Genomic DNA, 21,130 nt, shown 5'->3' with positions numbered 1-21,130 from the left:
TGGACAAATGAAGTTTGTGGCAGTTAATCCAAAGCCACTTCTATGCTACAATAATGTGCATTTATATATTGCATTTAACAAAATTTCATAATTTTGGAACATCACGAATGAAAACATGCCATATGTTGTGGAGTGGCACCTAATGCAAATCAGGGCAGAGTTTTGGATGATCTCAAGTCCTCACAGGCAAAAGTGTGGGAGACCAGCCAGGAGGAATTTCCAGAATCAGAAGTTAATTCCACATTCAACACGCTGAAATCAAACACCCTCTATAGAAGACCATTGTGCCTAGAGTTGATGTTGGAATTGTCAAGTCTGGAAGTAACTAAGGTACAGATGAGGGAAAATAGTAAAAAGTCAAAAGTCGCTCCATAGAGTTGTTGCCAGACAAAATTTGATCTCAAACACATATAGAAGGAATTCAGTCGAGTGGTAAAAAACTTGGTCAAAGGTGTAGTTGTAGAGACTGAATTAAATGAACGGTGCGAGGTGAGCAGGTTTGAAGAGCTTAGAGAGAGCTGCCAATGATAAATCAATAAAAGACATAGCTTAAAAATCAAGGCTATCTGATTTGATATTAACAATTTTTGTATGTTTTCCGAGAAACGCAGACGAATGGTTTCCACAAAGAACTTCCAAACGTCAACATTCCATTTCCTTTGGATAGTTTGCCTGTGCTATTGTATCAAGTCAAGTTTTCAATTTCCAATCTCTCTATTCTACTTTGCTGAAACTTTCCATTTTCTAATCTGACCTTTATCCTCGGCCCTTACATCAGCTGGTGACTCCCGCTTAATAATCATGACGTTGCTATTTCTTCAATCTCTCTTTGTTGTTCTACAGTAGCCTGTCCATCTCCCACCTTTTCGTATTCTAATTTAAAATAACTGATAAAAGAGACATTAGTTTGCCAGAGTGACACCAACTGAAAAATAAAATGTTTGCCTTTTAAAAGGGACACACAATAAAGAAGTAAATCACAAAACCAAAGGGAACGTAAATAATAATGTGATCATTATTGTCTGCTAGACATTCACAGGAACTACAGCTCTCCTTCTCCAGAGCTATCCAGATGTGGACAAGACAACAGTGGAAGGGCAGGCAGACACTCCAATGAGCTGCTCTTAACCTCAAGGTATAAATGGTTAAGCCCAGCACCTGGCGAGATCCTCTGACGTTCCTGCATTCATTCCACACCCAGATGACCAAAGATCAGCATCATAGTATGGGACTCAATCCAAAAATGGAGAAAAACCTGCTCAGACAGCGGAAGAGGTAACCTCTGACACTGAGCCAAAAAAAAAGAAACACACTTCATCCAAAGTTCATGAATGCACCCTGGAAGATAAATTATCCAAAATATCTATTAATTAGTCAAGCCAACATTCTGCATGCTAGCTCCCCAAAAATGCAAAGGATGCCCATAAAAAGTGAATAACCGTCGTCCAGGCAGCCATAGGCCATCTCTGATGGAAGACAAAAGTTGACGAAGTAGACAGTATCAGTGAGCAGCCCATACTGGAAGTCCTTCTGTGTGGTGGGGAATGGCATAGGGCGATTTCCCAAGAGATATGGAAACATACAAGATAGGAGCAGGAGGAGGCCATTCGACCCATCAAGCCTGCTCCACCTCATGGTTGATCATCCAACTCAATTGGCTAATCCTGCTTCCTCCCCATAACCTGTGATCCCATTTGCCCCAAGTGCTATTATCTATCTGCCTCTTGAAAATATTCAATGTTTTGGTGTCAACTACTTCCTGTGGTAATGAATTCCACAGGCTCACCACTCTTTGTGTGAAGAAATGTCTCCTCAACTCTGTCCTAAATGGTCACCCCCAATCCTCAGACTGTGACCACTCGTTCTGGATGCATCCACCATCGGGAACATCCTCCCTGCATCTATCCTGTCTAGTCCTGTTGGAATTTTCTAAGTCTCTTTGAGATTCTCCCCCTCACTTGTCTGAACTCCAACAAAAACAATCCTAACCTAGTCAGTCAATCTCTTCTCATAGGTCAGTCCCACCATCCCTGCAATCAGCCTGGTAAACCTTTGCTGCACTCCCTCAAGAGCAAGAGCATCCTTCTTCAGAAGAGGAGACCAAAACTGCACATGATACTCTCAGTGTGCCCTCACCAAGGCCCTGTATAACTACAACAACACACCCCTGCTCCTGTAATCAAAACCTCTCGCAATGAAGGCCAACATATCATTTGCCCCCTTTTCCACCTGCTGCACCTGCATGCTTACCTTCAGCGACTGGTGCACAAGGACACCCTGGTCCCACTGCACACTCCCCTCTCCCAATTTACAGCCATTCAGGTCGTGATCTGACTTCTTGTTTTTGTTTCCAAAGTGAATAACCTCACATTTATCCAAATTAAGATTAGATTAGATTAGATTACTTACAGTGTGGAAACAGGCCCTTCGGCCCAACAAGTCCACACCGACCCGCCAAAGCGCAACCCACCCATATCCCTACATTTACCCCTTGCTTAACACTACGGGCAATTTAGCATGGCCAATTCACCTGACCCACACATCCTTGTGACTGTGGGAGGAAACTGGAGCACCAGGAGGAAACCCACGCAGACACGGGGAGAATGTGCAAACTCCACACAGACAGTCGCCCGAGGCTGGAATTGAACCCAGGTCTCTGGCGCTGTGAGGCAGCAGTGCTAACCACTGTGCCACCGTGCCGCCCTAAACTGCATCTGTTTTCCCCATTCACCCAACTTGTCCAGATCATGCTTAAGGGCCTCTGCATCCTTGTTCATCCTCCCACCCAACTTGGTGTCATCGAGTCATAGCGATGTACAGGCAAATCATTAATATATATTGTGAATAACTGGGTTCCTTGCACTGATCCCTGTGACACCCCACTGGCAATATGAATAGGACCCATTAATTCCTAATCTTTATTTCCTCTCTGCCAACCTGTATTTTTTTAATCCATCTCAATCCCTTGTGCTTTAATCTTGCACAATAATCCCTTATGTGGGACTTTGTCAAACACTTTCTGAAAGCCCAAATACACCACATCAGCTCGTGGTGTATTTCTACTCTTGTCAACTCTACTGGTTATTTCTTCATGGAATTCCAACAGATTTGTCAAGCACGATTTCCCCTTCATAAATCCATGCTGACTTTGTCTGATTCCCTTATATTAATGTCCTTTCCTGACATAAACAATTTCCACCATTCACTATGTTAGTTTCACACTTTTGCTCAGCAAATCTAACCAACAATTACAGGCAAACAATCCAAATTCAATCTATTCAATGTTTATCAATTAATTAATCTGCAGGGTACGTGTATCCGATGCACCTCTCCAGGCATGTTTGCTGGACAAAATTGGAGGGGTGAGGGAAAAGAGGGTAGTGGTTATTATGAAGTTGCCAGTATCTACAACAGACTGTCCTGAACTCACGCAAGGATAATGGCTACTTGCAGGGCAGAGCGTTAGAAGGTGCTCACCACTTGTGGAGCCACAATCCCACAAAGAAATCAGCTTCGGGAGGCGAGGGGAAGAAGACTGCAAGCGAAGTCGCCTTCTGCCTGCTTTTGAGTCGGTCCGCGCTGCGAGTCGTGGGGAGGGGGGGGGGGATATTTTAAAATAGCCCAGCGTTCAGTGTGTTCGCTCAGTGTGTGGCAGGGACGGTCTCCCCTTACACTTCTTCGCTCACGAGTATTTCCGCCCATGATGGGTTAACCAATCGCAGGGATGTTGATGGAGCAGCGCATTTATAAAAAGGGGACTGCCCCGGCCGCTCACCCTGAAACTGAAAAGATGTCTTTGCAGAGGGGTGCACGGCACCTTCTGGCGAAGCAGCGGGGCTGGTTCCCCAAGCAGAGGCGGTCGGCACATTCTGTGGGGATCATTGGAGCACCGTTCTCCTATGGCCAGGTACTGAGCATGAGTAAGACAGCACAGCGTTTTGTTAGCCTTTGAGCAGAGAGCCGATAAGCCAGCCTACACCACTGCTACAGTGATGGTAGATTCAAGAGTCTGGCGTGTAACTAAATTGGAGGATGACTCACGGTTCTGATTCAGTGTCCGGGACCAGGGTTTGTAAATGACCTCCGGCTCTCTTTATTTTTTTTAAAAAAAAATAAAAACAAAACCTGTCTCCTTTCAGAAACGCCGCGGAGTGGAAGGGGGACCGCAGGCGATCCGGGCCGCCGGCTTAGTGGAGAGACTTTCGGGTCTGGGTGAGTTGTGCAGCAGGAGAGGGGGGGGAGCTGGGGAAGAGGATGGCTTGGCGGCTCCCGGGAGTGAGGGTTCACCGAGTGCGATCTCCTTCCACCCCCTCCCCTGTCCCCAGCACCAGCCCCTTACTCCGGGAGATGCTGCAGAGCTGTCCCGCTGGCTTCAATCGGCAGGGAGCCGGGCAGACGCTGCTTTCCTTGTGTGTGTGTGTGCTGGGGTGTACCAGCGCTATCCTCAAACAGCTCCAGTTAATTCCCCCAGGGAATGTTCCTCCTTCAGATTCCCACAATTGAAGGAAGCCAGGACCGTGACCGTAATGACCCTCTTTTTTTATTATTGCGGAAAAAAAACAAACTTGCTTCCCATCCCGCACTGCAAATAATAGTTTCCGTTTAGTGGCTTTGTTTAAAAAAAAGTCTAGTGTGAATAACTTCAGCTGACTTCTCTCACGACTTACCACCGCATGGTGGAGAGTAACGTGTCAGTGCGTTAGATGGCCGCTGCATTCCAGCCAAGATGTTGTTGTTTTGTAAAAATGTTGCTTCTACAAATCTGAACCAGAACTTATCCCGTGTTTCTCTGTACTTCCTGAGAGACCGCGTTGTCCACCAGCAGTTCTGCAAACCAAGCTGGGTACTATCTGCATCTGGGAGGAAAAAAAATCTAATGTTTCTGGCATCTCCCTTCCATTTGAGAATACCTGGCCTGAGGGTTTGCTCTTTTGCATTTGCAACATTTTGCTTAACCTTACTATTTTCCGGATTACTAATTTTAGATGTTGTCTATAAAACGAGGATATAGTTAAAAGACCAGAAAATCCACAGATTTGAATGGTTTCCAAATTATTTACAATTACTGCACGGGCTCAGGTGGTAGTTGTTTAACTGGAGTCAGAAAGTTGTGGGCTCAAGCTCCACTCTCTCACTTACTGAGCTTGGGCCATCTTGTGGAGGAGGCTGAACAAATGTCCAACGACGTTCTTTTTTTTAAAAAAAATTACCTAGTCACGATCACAAACATTATTTCTTAGAACTTGCTGTGTGTAAACTGGCTGGTGCGTTTCAGAGTCGTGACCATGTTTAAAGTACATGATCAGATCTTTGAAAAAAAAATCGGTGTGTTTTATGGCCTTGAGCTGCAGAAATGCAACCTGTCTGCTTAATTGAAAATGAACTGTTCTGGTTATGACTTACAGCATGGAAGTAGACCCTTCAGCCCAACCAGTCCATGCTGACCATAATGCCAAATAAACTCCCACTTGCCTGCACTTGGCCCACATCCCTCCAAACATTATACTTATTAACATTATTATATTTATTTAAATGGTGTAATTGTACCCACATCCACCACTTCCTCTGAAAGTTTATACAGGAGCCACTTTTTTAAAAAAAACAAAGTACTCCCTTTTGTTTCTCTTTTAAATCTTTCTCCTGACTAAATGTGGACATTTCAACAGAAAAATGTTGCAAGAGGTAAAATGAAGTACAATGAATGTACGAACTCTGGTAAGGAGAGGGCCATTTGCCATTTTAACACATTAGCTCAGTGTAGCCTCAATTTCATTTTGCTGTCTACACTAATATTTTTTGACTCTTAGTCAATTCCTTTATTATGCTTTAAAAATAAGTTTTAAAAAATTGGTTGCATGCCTGAAACAATTATACTTTCCCTTTATCCCAAGCAAACTATTCTATCCCATTTCACCAATTCCTGAAAACGTGCATGCTGATCTCCGTTTCATAAATGTTGCCGTTGGTAGCTGGTGATGGTTCCTCCCCTTTTTCAAAACTACTGCAGCCAGCCTAGGTTTCAGACAAAAATAACAAAGGCAGCTGTGTATTTATTGCTCTACATGGAGTTCCCCTCTTGTCCCCAACCCACCCATCAGAGAAGGACAAAGGACCCAATTGTACTTTTGGCTAATCAATTTGTCTGATTGTCCCCCTGGGCTGTGGAATGAAATGCTGAAATACAGGTGTCATGATGGCATGGACTGATTTTTGTCAGTTGACACTAATTTTATTTTGCAATTACTTGTTGGGAGATAAGGAGCTCGGTGTACATCAATGAATATATAACTCTATTTTCTGTGCTGTTTCGAGAGGTTCTGGAAAATTGACAAAAATTGCAGCATATCTATTGCCAATGAAAAGTTAAATTTGACTAGCTTTATTTTAAACAATTGTTGGAATTGAATAAGCCAATTCTTTTGTGGCATTTGTAAAACACCACACACTTGTTTCTGACAAGCGTGCATGTGACCAGTGTCTTTGAAATGGCCTGACAATTAGAATTTTTTTACTTTTTAAAAAATTTTGCATCAAATTGTGCACCAACTCTGGTGTCAGTCTCTGTCCTCATCTATTTCTTGTATTGTGTTCATGGTGCTATCCTTACATCAGTGTTTACTGTGGAAAAGGACATGAAAGATACAGAATGGAGGGAAATAGATGGTGACATCTTGGAAAAAAAATCTCCATATTAGAGGAGGAAGTGCTGGATGTCTTGAAATGCATAAGTGGATAAATCCCCAGGACCTGATGAGGTATACCCTAGAACTCTGTGGGAAGCTAGGGAAATGATTGCTGGGCCTCTTGCTGAGATTTGTATCATCGGTTGGCAAATGTGGTGCCACTGTTTAAGAAGGGCAGTAAAGACAAGCCAGGCAACTATAGACTGGTGAGCATGATGTCGTTGGTGGGCAAGTTGTTGGCAGGAATCCTGAAGGACAGGATGTACATGTATTTGGAAAGGCAAGGACTGATTAGGAATAGTCAACATGGCTTTGTGTGTGGGAAATCATGTTTCACAAACTTGATTGAGTTTTTTGAAGAAGTAACAAAGAATTGATGGTGGCAGATTGGTAGATGTGATCTATATGGACTTCAGTAAGGCGTTTGACAAGGTTCCCCATGGGAGACTGGTGAGCAAGGCTAGATTTCACTGAATGCAGGGAGAACTCATTTAGATACAGAACTGGCTCCATCACTGGGTGGTGGTGGAGGGTTGTTTTTTTTTTCAGACTGGAGGCCTGTGACCAGTGGAGTGCCACAAGGATTGTTGCTGGGTCCACTACTTTTCATCATTTTAAATGAATAATTTGGATGGGAGCATAAGAGGTATAGTTAGTAAGTTTGCTGATGACACCAAAATTGGAGGTGAAGGTGGTTACCTCAGATCACAATGGGATCTTGATCAGATGGACCAGTGGGCTGAGAAGTGGCAGATGAAATTTAATTTAGATAAATGTGAGGTGCTTCAATTTGGGAAAGCAAATCTTAGCAGGACATATACACTTAATGGTAAGGTCCTAGGGAATTTTGCTGAACAAAGACCTTGGAGTGCAGGTTCATAGCTTGGTGAAAGTGTAGTTACAGATAGATAGGATAGTGAAGGTGTTTGGTATGCTTTCCTTTATTGGTCAGAGTATTGAGTACAGGAGTTGGGAGGTCATGTGGCTCTACAGGACATTGGTTAGGCCACTGTTGGAATACTGTGTGCAGTTCTGGTCTCCTTCCTATTGAAAAGATGTGAAATTTGAAAGGGTTCAAAAAGATTAACAAGCATGTTGTCAGGGTTGGAGGATTTGAATAAAGGGAGAGATTGAATAGCTAGGGGCTGTTTTCCCTGGAGTGTTGGAGGCTGAAGGGTGACCTTAGAGGTTTATAACATCGAGGGGCATGGATAGGGTAAATAGACAAAGTCTCTTCCCTGGGCTAGGGGAGTCCAGAACTAGAGGACATAGGTTTAGAGTAAGAGGGGAAAGATATAAAAGAGACCTAAGGGATAACTTTTCATGCAGAGGATGGTGCGTGTATGTAATGAGCTGCCAGAGGAAGTGCTGGAGGTGGGTACAATTGCAACATTCTAAAGGCATCTAGATGGGTATATGAATAGGAAGGGCTTGGAGGAATATGGGTCAGGTGCTGGCAGGTGGGAAGATTGGGTTGGGATATCTGGTTGGCATGGGCGAGTTGGACCGAAGGGTCTGTTTCTGTGCTGTACATCTCCTTGACTATGACTCTATGAATTGCTTTTCACATTGTCATCCAAATAAGACACCCATTAATGCTAATTTATTCCTCTGTCTCCAATTCTAACTCTGGAACACCATGGTTTCACTGTTGGCCCTTCTGTTCACTTGGAGGAATAAGGTCAGTCACTGTATACTGTATAGGGAACCATCAACACAACAGAGTCAGGGGCATGATGCTAAAATCCAGATTTGAGAATATTATGATCTGACATGGACCATATTTTTTAAATGCAGTGTAGAACAAAGGTTAAGTGGTGGGATTCCAGCATTGAATTGCAATGCCCAAAAATGTATTACATAACTTGAACAAAACAAACAATGATTCAGTAGTGTACTGAACAGTAAAAATGATTCTGAATAATGTACACCATGTGTAACTCAAACTAACATTCAGGACTAAGTTGTTAATGAAGTTAACAGAGAAACACCCCACAAACTGAGGCTTGTTTTTTTTTGTTTTTGTTCAAGTTGTATAATAAATTTTTGGGCATTGCAATTCAATGCTGGAATCCCACCACTTAAATGCAGTGAAGAACAAAGGTTAATAGGGCGGCACGGTGGCTCAGTGGTTAGCACTGCTGCTTCACAGCACTAGGGTTTGATTCCAGCCTGTGGCGACTGTCCGAGTGGAGTATGCACGTTCTCCCCGTGTCTGTGTGGGTTTCCTCCAGGTGCTCTGGTTTCGTCCCACAATCCAAAGATGTGCAGGTCCGGTGAATTGGCCATGCTAAATTGCCTGTAGGTTAGGTGCGTTAGTCAGAGGGAAATGGGTCTGGGTGGGTTACCCTTTGGAGGGTCGGTGTGGACTTGTTGGGCCAAAGGGCCTGTTTCCATACTGTGGGGAATCTAATAGAAAAGACAATCTAAACTGCATTTTTACTGGCCAATGCAACCAAGCCAGATTTGACTCAGACTTTATTGCCGCTGTGGGTCATTAAAATGAATGTCTCATTTTACAAGGAATTTTGTTCCCTCACTTCCAACAAGCTGGCCTTGGGAAAACTTCCAAAATCTGACTCTGCTTTCAGTTTCAATTTCCACTTGTCATGGAGCTGGCTTCACTGAGCTGTTCCTGCATTTCTACAAGCTCTAACCTTTCACTGCTGTGTTAGGAAGTGCTGTTTATGGGCTTGTTTCTCGTTATCAGCTGCTTTTAGCTTTTTCCCCACAAAATGAAACCACTACTGAGTTTTCCCCAGAGCCCCACCTGTCTGTCTGGTAACTGTGCAGTTAGAAGCCACTTCCTTTGCAGCACTTACCCAGCTCAAAACTGCAATAACATCTCCCACATAAAACACACAAATTGAAATTGGAGAACCATGAGCAATTTTTAAGATCTGTTGCTCAGGTTGATGATATGTAACTTGTTGAGCTGGCAGGTTTATTTGCAGATGTTTTCATCATCATGACTAGGTAACATCAGTGAGCATCTCTGGTGAAGAACTGGTGATATGGCCCACGTCTTGGTTTCTTAAGGTGGGTGGTGTCATTTCTGGTTCTTTTTTTCCAGTGAAGGTAGATAGGGTCTAAATTGATGAGTTTATTGATGGAACTTGTCATAGAGAAAATGTAGAGAATCACCAGGAGACGGAGTGTTCTTCAAGATGTAGGTCTTTTATTTGCAAACAAAAAACCATGACACTGAGAAAGCCGATTCTCGAATACCTCCACACCTGTGGATTTTTATTTTTTATCATGTTTCTGTTAGCTTATCAGCATGTCCAACTATATTAATCAAAGTACCTCACTCTAGCTACACAATAAACTAGTGATGTTCGTTCCCATTATCTCTTCAGTTGTACATTTTACTTAGTTATTCTACTGTCATGGTTAGACATTTACTGTCACCTCTGCTACAGTGATCTTGCATTCTAGACTAACCTGTCATGATAGCTATTTAGCTATTCTATCTATTACAATAGTCTGCTGTCTCAAGCTGACTATTAAGTATTTATTGCATATTTTAATGTCTTGTCCCAATCCTGCCATAATGATACTTAACAGAGAAACTACCTCTACTAACTGTTATCTCATCTCGCCAGAGTGACCTTTCAGCCTTAACCTTACTCTACTAATTGGTGTAAGAGCATTCCACTATTCTTATCCCATCCTGCCTTCCACAGACCACAGATTGCCAGTGGTCTTCATGCTTTCATGCACTTTATTTTCCATAAGTTCCAGTTAGAACACCAGGCCTCTAGGATGTGTTGTGGCTGTACAGGACATTGGTTAGGCCACTGTTGGAATACTGCGTGCAAATCTGGTCTCCTCCCTATTGGAAAGACGTTGTGAAACTTGACAGGGTTCAGGAAAGATTTAGGATGTTGCCAGGGTTGGAGGATTTGGGCTATAGGGAGACATTGAATAGGCTAGGACTGTTTTCTATGGAGTGTCTGAGGCTGAGGGGTGACCTTATAGAGGTTTATAAAATTGAGGGGCATGGATAGGATAAATAGGCAAAGTCTTTTCCCTGGGATGGGGGAGTCCAGAACTAGAGAGCATAGGTTTAGGGTGAGGGGAAAGATGAGACCTAAGGGGCAACTTTTTCATGCAGAGGGTGGTGCATATATGGAATGAGCTGCCAGAGGAAGTGGTGAAGGCTAGTATGATTGCAATGTTTAAAAGGCATCTAGATGGGTACATGAATAGGAAGGGTTTGGAGGAATATGGTCTGGGTGCTGGCTGGTGGGACTAGATTGGGTTGGGATATCTGGTCAGTATGGATGAGTTGGACCAAAGGGTCTGTTTCCATGCTGTACATCTCTATGGCTCTATGACTCGAATTCTGTGTTTTTGTTTTGCTTGTTCGGAGTCATCCCAGTCAAAATGTCCTTTTTTTTTGTCTATATGTATAGAAACTAGTGATTGTGGGTCGTGTTGTTTGGTAGCTAGTTGATGTTCATGTATCCTGGTGGTGAGTTTCATGCTTGTTTGTCTGATGTAGTGTTTTTTTACAGTTCTTGAATGGTACTTTGTAAATTGTTTGTTTTGCTGGTAGTATCTAATTAAATAATTACATTAAGCTCCACCCAGCCTTACGATAATCTGCTCTGAGCTGTCTACTTAATTTCTTTTTTTTAATCTGAAGTAGTAAATGGGTTTGGCTTTTCACAACTGTTTATAGACTGGCATTACTACAAGCAGTGCAGACAATATCCTTTGATCAAGCCCATTGGCAGTTTCTGCTGCTACTCTACTATTAATCTCTGTTTCCATTTGCTTTATTTAAATTTATCCCATTTTTGATAGAAACTTTAATTCTAAAGCCAAAGATTAAATACTAAAACACATTAACCATGAACTAGATATTTTTAATTGTCTTACAATCTGACCAACATTAAATCATGGATGAGCAGAAAAGGTTGTTCAATTTTAAATGATACAAAACATGGAGATGCAGCAAGCAATAAGGCTGCTAACAATTGACTAAGTCTGCAGAATGGGCAGACAAATGGTAGATGGAATTTAATATTGTATTGCGAAAGTTTTTGCGTTGGGGAAAAGGGGCTAGGAAGAGGCAATATGGACTTTATTGCAGAGGTCTACATGATGTGGAGATGCCAGAGTTGGACTAGAGTGAACAAGGTCAAAAATCAGGTTATAGTCCAACATGTTTTTTGGAAATTGCTCCAAAAACTTGCAATTTCCAAAAAACATGTTGGATCATAACCTGGTGTTTGATTTTTGACACTTCTACAGTGGGAGACAGGGATCTGGGGATTATTGTTTGAAGGACTATTAGGAGTTGAATGTATGAGATCTTGGGTTTGATAAATACAAGTACAGTAGAAGTTGCACCCAATCTCAAGTTCTGATTGTCACAATTAATAATGAAATAAAATTCACCTGCATCCTTCCATATCCGCCACAAATTCACCTGCACCTCCACACACATCTATTGCATCCGCTGCACCCGATGCGGCCTCTATAGTGGGGAGCCGGGCCACCTACTTGCGGAACGCTTCAGGGAACACCTCTGGGACGCCCGGACCAACCAAACCAACCCAACCACCCTGTGGCTCAACACTTTAACTCTCCCTCCCACTCCACCGAGGACATGCAGGTCCTTGGACTCCTCCATCGCCAAACGTAACAACACGACGGTTGGAGGAAGAGCGCCTCATCTTCTGCCTGGGAACCCTCCAACCACAAGGGATGAACTCAAATTTCTCCAGTTTCCTCAATACCCCCCCCCCCCCCCCCCCCCCACCTCCACCTTGTCTCAGTCGATTCCCTCGAACTCAGCACCGCCCTCCTAACCTGCAATTTTCTTCCTGACCTCTCCGCCCCCACCCCACTCCGGCCTATCACCCTCACCTTGACCTCCTTCCACCTATCACATCTCCATCGCCCCTCCCCCAAGTCCCTCCTCCCTACCTTTTATCTTAGCCTGCCTGGCACCCTCTCCTCTTTCCTGATGAAGGGCTTATGCCCAAAACGTCGAATTTCCTGTTCCGTGGATGCTGCCTAACCTGCTGCGCTTTAACCAGCAACACATTTTCAGCTGTCACAATTAATATTCAGTTCTCAATGTTACACTTTAAGATGTAACATTACAGAGGAGACTTGCTAGACTGGTTCCAGGAATAGAGCAGTTTAGTAAGAAGGTTAGGTTGGAGAAGCTGTGGTTGTATGTCAAAGGAGACTGAGAAAAGATGGTTATACAAAATTGACATCTTTCCATAAGATAGACAAAATAGTTGGTAAGAAAACTAGGATACAAACTTAAGGCTTGGTCAAGTGATAAAAAGGAATGTGAGAAATATTTTTCTTTTGATTCTTGTTAATGACCTGGAACCTATTGCCTTAAGGTGGCAGAAGCAGATGACTAAAGATTCCTAAAGAAAATAGGATTGGCACTAAATGGATATAAACATACAGGCTGCGGAGCTACCATTGCAACATGGATCTTCATGTTTCATCAACCAAAATGCCAGCTTTTAACTGGGTTTTGCTGTACATCTTTTCAAAAGCCTCCATAAGTATGCATTTTGATCTGAAGTCTTGACAAAGCAACTTGATTTGAGCTAATTTACTATGTGCATAACAGATTTGTGGATGTAGGTTTGCTTGCTGAGCTGGAAGGTTAGTTTCCAGACGTTTCATCACCATACTAGGTAACAATCGGTGAGCCTATGGATGAAACACTGGTAGCATGGCCTGCTTTTTTTATTTGTTTAGGTTTCCTTGGGTTGGTGATGTCATTTCCTGTTCTTTTCTCAGGGGGTGGTAAATGGGATCTAAGTCTGTTTGTTGGTGTTCCAGTTGGAATGCCAAACTTCTAGGAATTCTCGTGTGTCTCTCTGCTTGACTTGTCCTAAAATGGATGTGTTGTCCCAGTCGAAGTGGTGTCCTTATCTGTGTTACTAGTGAGAGTGGGTCACGTTGTTTTGTGGCTAGTTGATGTTCATGTACCTTGGCGGCGAGTTTTCTGCCTGTTTGTTCAATGTAGTGTTAGTTACAGTTCTTGCAAGGTATTGTGTAAATGACATTAGTTTTACTTGTCTGTATAGGGTCTTTAAGTTCATTAGCTGCTGTTTTAGTGTGTTGGTGGGTTTGTGGGCTGCCATGATGCCAAGAGGTCTGAGTAGCCTGGCAGTTATTTCCAAGATGCCTTTGATATGGGGAGGGTGGCTAGGGTTTCTGGACATGTTGACGGCTTGTTGGGGTATGTTGCTGAGAAATTAGCAGACTGTTTTCATTGGGTACCTGTTCTTTGTGCCACATTTTGTTTTCCCCTCCCCCAGTCTGAGTATAGACTATTGTGTAACATTTTGGCCCATTTTGTCTGTGCTGCTGCTTGGCACCAATAACATTCCTGGTCCCACTCAACTGCCTGTACCTCACAGCTCTTCTGATAATGATCCAATTCTGTTCTGAAGGTGTACATCTCCTCCACCACACTCCAGGATAGTGCGTTCCAGCTCTTTACTACTGGCTGTGTATTTTTAAATTTGTCTTCTGTTTTCTTTTGTCAAACATCTTGTTTGTTCCCTTTTGGTTCTTCTGCCAATGGAAATATTTTTAGCATGATCTATTGACTCAATTGGGCCTACACCTCAATTTTGAACACCCTTTCAAATCTTCTCCAAAAAAAAGCCCACTTATAATATCTACTGATATAAACTGAGATCAAGGAGCTTCTGTTCTCAATACACAAGTATAATTTTCAAATTGCTAGATATAACCTAGACCTATCTCAATCACCTATGTTATGAAATTGAATTTATGCTCCTATAGAACTTGCTTTTGCTGTAGTGACCTGTCTAAAGAATTCATGTTTTGAAACCAGTGCCTTAGTAGTTGGTCAGCTGTTAGCGTGATCAGATTGAAAATGAAAGGATATAATTTCAATTCCTAGTTCAAGACTTGTGAGCAGGACAATTCAAAGTGAATTCCTCATCCCTTTTGCCAACTGAGGGCAATATGTTAAATACCAACCTACTTGTGAAGTTCTACATTTTTCCTCTATCCTCATTCTGCAATGTTCCTCAACCGATTTGAGTGGTTTTTAAGCAACTCCATTCAGGAAATTGACAGTGAATAGCATCTGCTCACTAATGGTTGTTAATCAGTTAGGTTCATAAACCAGTGAACTGAGGGGGAAATAAATATTTAAACCCTCATTAACCTTTTAACTATCGACTGCATGGCATGGCCTTTATTTGGGCATCACTATTCTGCAAGTCATGCCTGTAACTACATAGTTGATAACCAGGTGGAGCTTTGTAGTCTGTCTCCTTTCCCTGTATGTATAGGTTACAGTTGCTATCACAGTTTGATTTGGTCTGAATTTTATCAACATTCCTCCCCTCCTTCCATTTACACCTCTTAACACTGCCTCCCAAATGTTTTAAAAATCATGCCAATTGTAAGACCACTAAATATTTTTTGTCTATTCACATTGTTTAAATGTGATCAATATGAAGGACTTGTTCTCATTTTGTATTTGCAACACATCACCTCTAATGTGCATGAGGATCAGGATATAGGTAAGACAGGTGTCTCCAATTTATTTTCCTTAATCCTGACACCATTTTGCAGTGGGTCCCTCTTTAGGTTCCAGTAAACAGGTCAATATTATCTTTTTGCTTGCTTGTATCTACCTTGGAAGAAAATTGGCAGACCGATCCTGTACCTAAGACCTAAGAACCGGAGTAGGCCATCTGGTCCTTCAAGCCAGCTCTGCCATTCAGTAAGATCGTGGCTGATCTTTTCATGGCCTCACTCCACTTACCTGTCCTCTCACTGTAACTGTTAATTCCTTCATTGATTGATTGAAAAATATCTATCTTAGCTTTAAAAACATTTACTGAAGTAGTGTCAACTACTTTAGGGAATTCCACAGATTCTCAACCCCCTGGGTGAAGAAGTTCCTTCTCAATTCAGTCTTAAATCTGCTCCCCCTAATTTTGAGGCCATGCCCTCTTGTCTTAGTTTCACCTGCCAGTGGAAACTTCCTCTCCACTTCTATCTTGTCTATTCCCTTCATAATTTTGTTTCTATAAGATCCCCACCCCCTCATCTCATTCTTCTGAATTCCAATGCAAAATAATCCCAGTCTACACTCTCCTCAAAGCCAGCCCCCTCAACTCTCGAATCAACCTAGTGAACCACCTCTAGTGCCAGTACATCCTCCTCCAGTAAAGTGACCAAAACTGCACACAGTATTCCAGGTGTGGCCTCACCAGCATCCTGTATAGCTGCAACATAACCTCCCTGCTTTTAAACTGAATCCCTCTTGCAGTGAAGGACAAAGTTCCATTTGCCTTCCTAATTACCTGTTGTACCTGTCAACCAACATTGTGATTCATGCACAAGGACACCCTGGTCCCTCTGCATAACAGCATGCTGCAACTTTTTACCATTCAAGTCAGTCTTTTTTCCCTGTTACTCCTACCAAAATGTATGACTTCATATTTATTAACATTGTATTCCATCTGTCAGACCTTTGCCCACTTAAAGTATCTCTGTTCCTCTGCAAACTTCCACAGTCCTTTGCAGACATTGCTCTGCCACTCATTGTAATGTCATCTGCGAATTTTGACACTACACATGATCCCCCAACTCCATCATCTGTGTAAGTTGTGAATAATTGCAGTCACAACACTGATCCCTGGGGCACACCATCAGTTACTGATTGCCAACCAGAATAGCACTCATTTGTCCCCACTCTTTGCTTCCTGTTAGTCAACCAATCCTCTATCCATGCTAATACTTTACCTGTAACACCACGCATCTTTATCTTATGCAGCAGACTCTTGTGTGGCACCTTGTTAAAGGCCTTTTGCAAATCTTAGTACACCACATAAAAACCAGTTATTTTTACTAATGCTCTATCAGCTATTTTCACACGATTACATTAGTTTGGCAGATTCCTTCTGATTTCGGTGTTAGAACTTTGCTTGTTGTTACAACTGTACTTTATTGGTCCAATTACAGAGCCAGTACAGACACTTCCAGTACAATTCAAATCGTAGAACACAATCAGAAGGGAATAAAATTTCTCTATTGTATGACTGAAAGGATTCATTTCCAACAACTTCAATTTGAAAATTGCGTCTGTCACTTGAACGACCCTATTGTTGAGTGACAGTACCTCAATTGAAAATGATGTGCTATATGCCCAGTGTCTACATACAAGTTTAGGAAATGTTGATGGATAATGATCTGGACTGAAAGTCCTTTCTGCATTAACTATGTGGGGAGTCATGACTCCTTGAAGTGTAATTCTGTCTAAAATTGTTGCACATAGCAATGAAATGAGTGTTCCCCATAAACAATATTCTCCAGCTCCAGAACTGTCCTCCTCGGCAGTTAGGGAGGGGCTATAAATGTCGAGCTTGCCAGGGATGCTTGCATTCATTCCATGGAAACTAAACTGATAGTAACTGGAGACTAACAATTTCTCATACTAAAATTTGGCAGCTAGTATGATTAGAGGCTAGTCACTCAATGTAGAGCTGTGGTTAGAAGGATAAAGGAAATACATTAGAAAGTTTGATTAACTGTGCTATTCAATGCCTGTTAATTATTTAGGAAGTTCTTGATTCTACAATTTCAAATCTGCTTCTCCAATTTAAATGATCAGCCTAAGAATTAGATTTTAACCCAAGTTTATCCTGTGGTATGTTACCAAAGACCATGTAACAAGTGTTACAGGGTAATATTCATAGACTAGCTGATCTGGTTTAGTAAAGGAATCTGTTAAAGTAGATTGATCATTTGGAGAGAAAGATACACACCTTCCCTTGGAAGGGGGGGTAAACTCATCATGCAGACTAAGCTTTAAATTCAAGCATAGTCACCCAGTAAGAAAGAGTTTGGGGATGGACTTGGAACTTTTCACAAGTCACAAAAAAGCACTTTTATAATTCATAAAGTTCTTCTAAATTTCCAGGTTGTAAAGTACATGATTATGGAGATCTGAATTTCACCACTGTATCAAATGACACACCATATAACAACATTGTCCACCACCCAAGAACAGTGGGTTTAGCCAACCAATCATTAACTGAAGCAGTCAGTCGAGCAGTTGGTGATGGTCACCTAAGTGTTATGCTTGGAGGAGATCACAGGTGAGTCTCTCAACAGCAAGCTATTACTTTATTTCAGATATTTTTTTAATAAAAGTTGACTTTAAAATTTGATTAGAATCTTGTGACAATTAGATGCTGAAACTGAATGTACTCCAATGTTCTCTTTCTAATGAATATCCAGTTTAGGAATTGGTTCCGTCCATGGACATGCACAGCAGCGTCCTGATTTGTGTCTCATATGGGTTGACGCACATTGTGATCTAAACACACCTCTAACATCAATGTCTGGTAATCTGCATGGACAACCAGTATCGTTCCTTATCAGAGAGCTCCAGGACAAGGTAAAATTTCTATTGGAATTGAACCAGTTAAGTGACATCTTGTGAACTCGTGGATTTGATAAATCCAGGAAATGTTCTAAGAATTGACATTTACAGTAGTTGCAATGAAAGTGTAAACTTATTGTCTAATATGGTTTTTTAATGCAGATACCACCACTTCCTGGATTTTCTTGGGTCACGCCTTGTATTTCAGCAAAGGACTTGGTTTATATTGGTGTTCGGGATGTTGATCCTGCTGAATAGTAAGAACACTTGGTTTTCTTGTACAAGTCTGCTTGCTGTCTAATGGCATAACAGATCTACAGTGTTGCCTTGGGTGGCTATTAAACATATCTGTTCAATGCTAATTTAATGATTCAGAAATTAGCTTTTCATCTGTTATTTAATATATCTAATACAATTCCTAATTGAAGATTCCTTCTTGAAATCACCACTACTTCAAATTTGCATTTTAGAATAGCTTGGAATAACATGGCACTTGACATCCTTCACAACTTCCATTTAATTTCAAAGTGTAATCTTTGAATTAAGTAGCTACATAATGTCTGAAAAAGCAAGCAAAAAATGACCATTTAATCTAGCGTTTAAACATTTGATGTTTAATGTATAACCACACCTCCTTCATTAAGGTAACATGGAAAACATGGAATTTTGTTCATTTAAACACATGACATTGAGATAGGCTCTTATTCTTTAGTAACTCAGTATTGCTCTGTTTAAGTATGCACACTCTAAAGTGACCTCAAATTTGACTCAACAGGCACTTTGCAATTTAGCTTTAGATATTTAACAACTTTGTTTCTTACCAACAGTTACATCCTGAAAAACTTTGGTATTCGATACTTCTCAATGAAAGAAGTGGATCAACTAGGAATACATAAAGTAATGGAAAGAACATTTGATCACCTTATTGGAAAGTAGGTTAGAAGAGCCAAATATAGCTGTTACTTTGGTGCATTTATTTTGATGGAAAATAAGAACCTATTGCTTTGCATCACCTCTAAGAAGCATCTGTTTAATTTTATATTGACCTTGACAGGGCAGTCTATTTGTAAAAATGTCTACGCAGTGCAGGTTTATAAACCAGCATTCACTTTGGGGAAATGTGGAACCCACCTTTTTATAATAGATTTTATTGGCATATGGACTAGAAATGAATATTGGTATGTATTTAAGATACTGGGATGGCACAAGAACCTGAACTGATGAATTGGCACTCTTTCTATGGTGGAAATGCAAATTGAGATGCCGGTTTCCTTGTGCATGTGAAGTGTTTCTTTTTAACAGACTAGCTGACAAACCTGATTTGTCATTTTAAAATAAAGGCATAAGTCAGCAGTTAAGTCTAATTTGTAATTTCCTTTTCAGACAGAAAAGACCAGTGCACCTGAGCTATGATGTGGATGCCATTGACCCATCTTTAGCTCCTGCTACTGGTACTCCAGTGATAGGAGGACTAACATACAGGGAAGGGATGTATATTGCAGAGGCTGTGCAGAACACAGGTATGAATCTAATGTCCAAAACCTGCTAGTTGTTTATCTTTATTGACTGAGCAGGCTTCATGTAAAAGCTCCAACTTAACCAAAAATCAAGAGCAGTTGAGCTTCATTGCTGGTACAAATGACTTAGACTTGCTTATCACCTTGCATTGAAACAGTAATTTTGTTTTTTCTTACAGGATTACTGTCTGCAATGGATCTGGTGGAAGTCAACCCTAAACTTGCGACTTCAGATGCTGAACTTAATGCTACAGTAAATATTGCAATAGATATCATCTCCTTTTCTTTGGGACAGGCCCGAGAAGGATCCCACGGCAAATGTGATGAATTACCAACACCCAGTGCAACATATACAACAAATGAACAGACTATACGGCTTTAGAAACTGAAGGTGGAGAAGAGGAAACAATGTTTAGCTTGTACAAAATCCTATTCCAGAACTGAAATTTTAATAGCACTGTTCCATATACACTTTATCATTGGGATATATTAATGGGACACTATTCTAAGCCCATCATCCATACCTTCCTTTATTTTTAAGGTAATGTGAACAATGCCGTACTAAGCTTTTTCAATATGTTCTAATTGAAAGAATATCATTTCTCTATTTGAGTTGAAGCTATGTTTGAATAAGTCACACTGTCTGATCAACTGAACCTTCAAATGTTCTGTCCTTTTGTATAATAATACTCTGGCAGGGATAAATCTGCACACTTTTCATGATCTATTAAATAAGTTTTCTCTCAGGACAGATGTGCAAGACTAATAGGACATTTGTTAAATATCAAATGACTTTATTAAAAGTTTTGTGCACATTACTACAATGTAGTAATTAGCAACAAAGGTTAGAGACTGATCAAATGCAACTTAACAAATTAAGTTCTTTCATCTTGCTCAAAGATGCAGTGTCAACTGAAGACCCATCAAACGACAAGAGATCCTATAACCAGGTTGAGCATGTAATGAATTGAAATGATTCCATAATAAAAGTACTTCAATGCATCCTCTGTCTTATCTTTCAACACCCTTTCTTGTAGAGTCAGAAACTTGAGAGCTTTAGGGGAAGCACTAAAGCAGGTGTCCAATAGATTGAAATTGCATAAGCACCTTTGGGTTAATGTTTGCGGAAGAACTTGACATATACAACAGCTGCTAGAATTACCACTTCCAGAAGGATGATAATACCCAGTAGCAACTTGTTTGTCATAACCCTAGAGAGATGAAAGCATTCACTTTAATTCTGTTAAATTAAATAAACTGGTATACTTTCTACTCTTACAACTGTCATACACTACTTTTTCTACTACAGTAACCAGTCTTTAATACAATAGTTTCCCCAACCTAGTTGTCTCTTACAATGAAACAAAGCTCCTATGTATTCAGAATACCAGGAGCAGTAAAGATATTTTGTCATTTAGGCCAAAGGCTTTAAGGTGTTTTATTTGATTTTAACATCCACTTACTCAGCAGCTATTAAGTAATTTTTAAAATAAAATTGTGTA

General features: G+C 41.2%; 2 protein-coding genes across 3 annotated transcripts in view; one reads left to right on the top strand and one right to left on the bottom strand.

Moving 5' to 3' along the window:
- Nucleotides 1-21,130, bottom strand: part of vti1b (vesicle transport through interaction with t-SNAREs 1B) — a 32,191-nt gene that overhangs the window by 1,604 nt on the left and 9,457 nt on the right. Inside the window, exon 6 of one of the 2 annotated variants that reach the window (XM_060828896.1) lies at nt 18,693-20,839. The exons of the other annotated variant lie outside the window; for it this stretch is intronic. Within the exon in view, the coding sequence (XP_060684879.1) occupies nt 20,743-20,839 (97 nt within the window). The 3' untranslated portion in view covers nt 18,693-20,742. Of the gene's footprint in view, nt 1-18,692; nt 20,840-21,130 lie in introns of those variants that run through there. 2 annotated transcript variants of the gene reach the window in all.
- Nucleotides 3,671-20,630, top strand: arg2 (arginase 2). The gene is made up of 8 exons (XM_060828894.1): nt 3,671-3,907; nt 4,140-4,212; nt 17,647-17,824; nt 17,967-18,126; nt 18,274-18,368; nt 18,939-19,043; nt 19,495-19,631; nt 19,808-20,630. The coding sequence occupies exons 1-8, from the start codon at nt 3,725-3,727 to the stop codon at nt 20,008-20,010; spliced, it is 1,134 nt and encodes a 377-aa protein (XP_060684877.1). The 5' UTR covers nt 3,671-3,724; the 3' UTR covers nt 20,011-20,630.

This window comes from Hemiscyllium ocellatum, chromosome 8 (assembly GCF_020745735.1).
Source record: "Hemiscyllium ocellatum isolate sHemOce1 chromosome 8, sHemOce1.pat.X.cur, whole genome shotgun sequence".
Taxonomy (NCBI): Eukaryota; Metazoa; Chordata; class Chondrichthyes; order Orectolobiformes; family Hemiscylliidae; genus Hemiscyllium; species Hemiscyllium ocellatum.
The sequence above is the reverse complement of the archived record's forward strand: the minus strand, read 5'-3'. Positions and strand labels throughout refer to the sequence as shown.

Bases quoted from the DNA above. Each gene is read 5' to 3' on its own strand.
- arg2 (XM_060828894.1), top strand. From the start codon at position 3,725: ATGTTGATGGAGCAGCGCATTTATAAAAAGGGGACTGCCCCGGCCGCT. The intron at 3,908-4,139 runs GTACTGAGCATG...GTCTCCTTTCAG, and splicing joins CACCGTTCTCCTATGGCCAG to AAACGCCGCGGAGTGGAAGG. The intron at 19,632-19,807 runs GTATGAATCTAA...TTTTTCTTACAG, and splicing joins AGAGGCTGTGCAGAACACAG to GATTACTGTCTGCAATGGAT.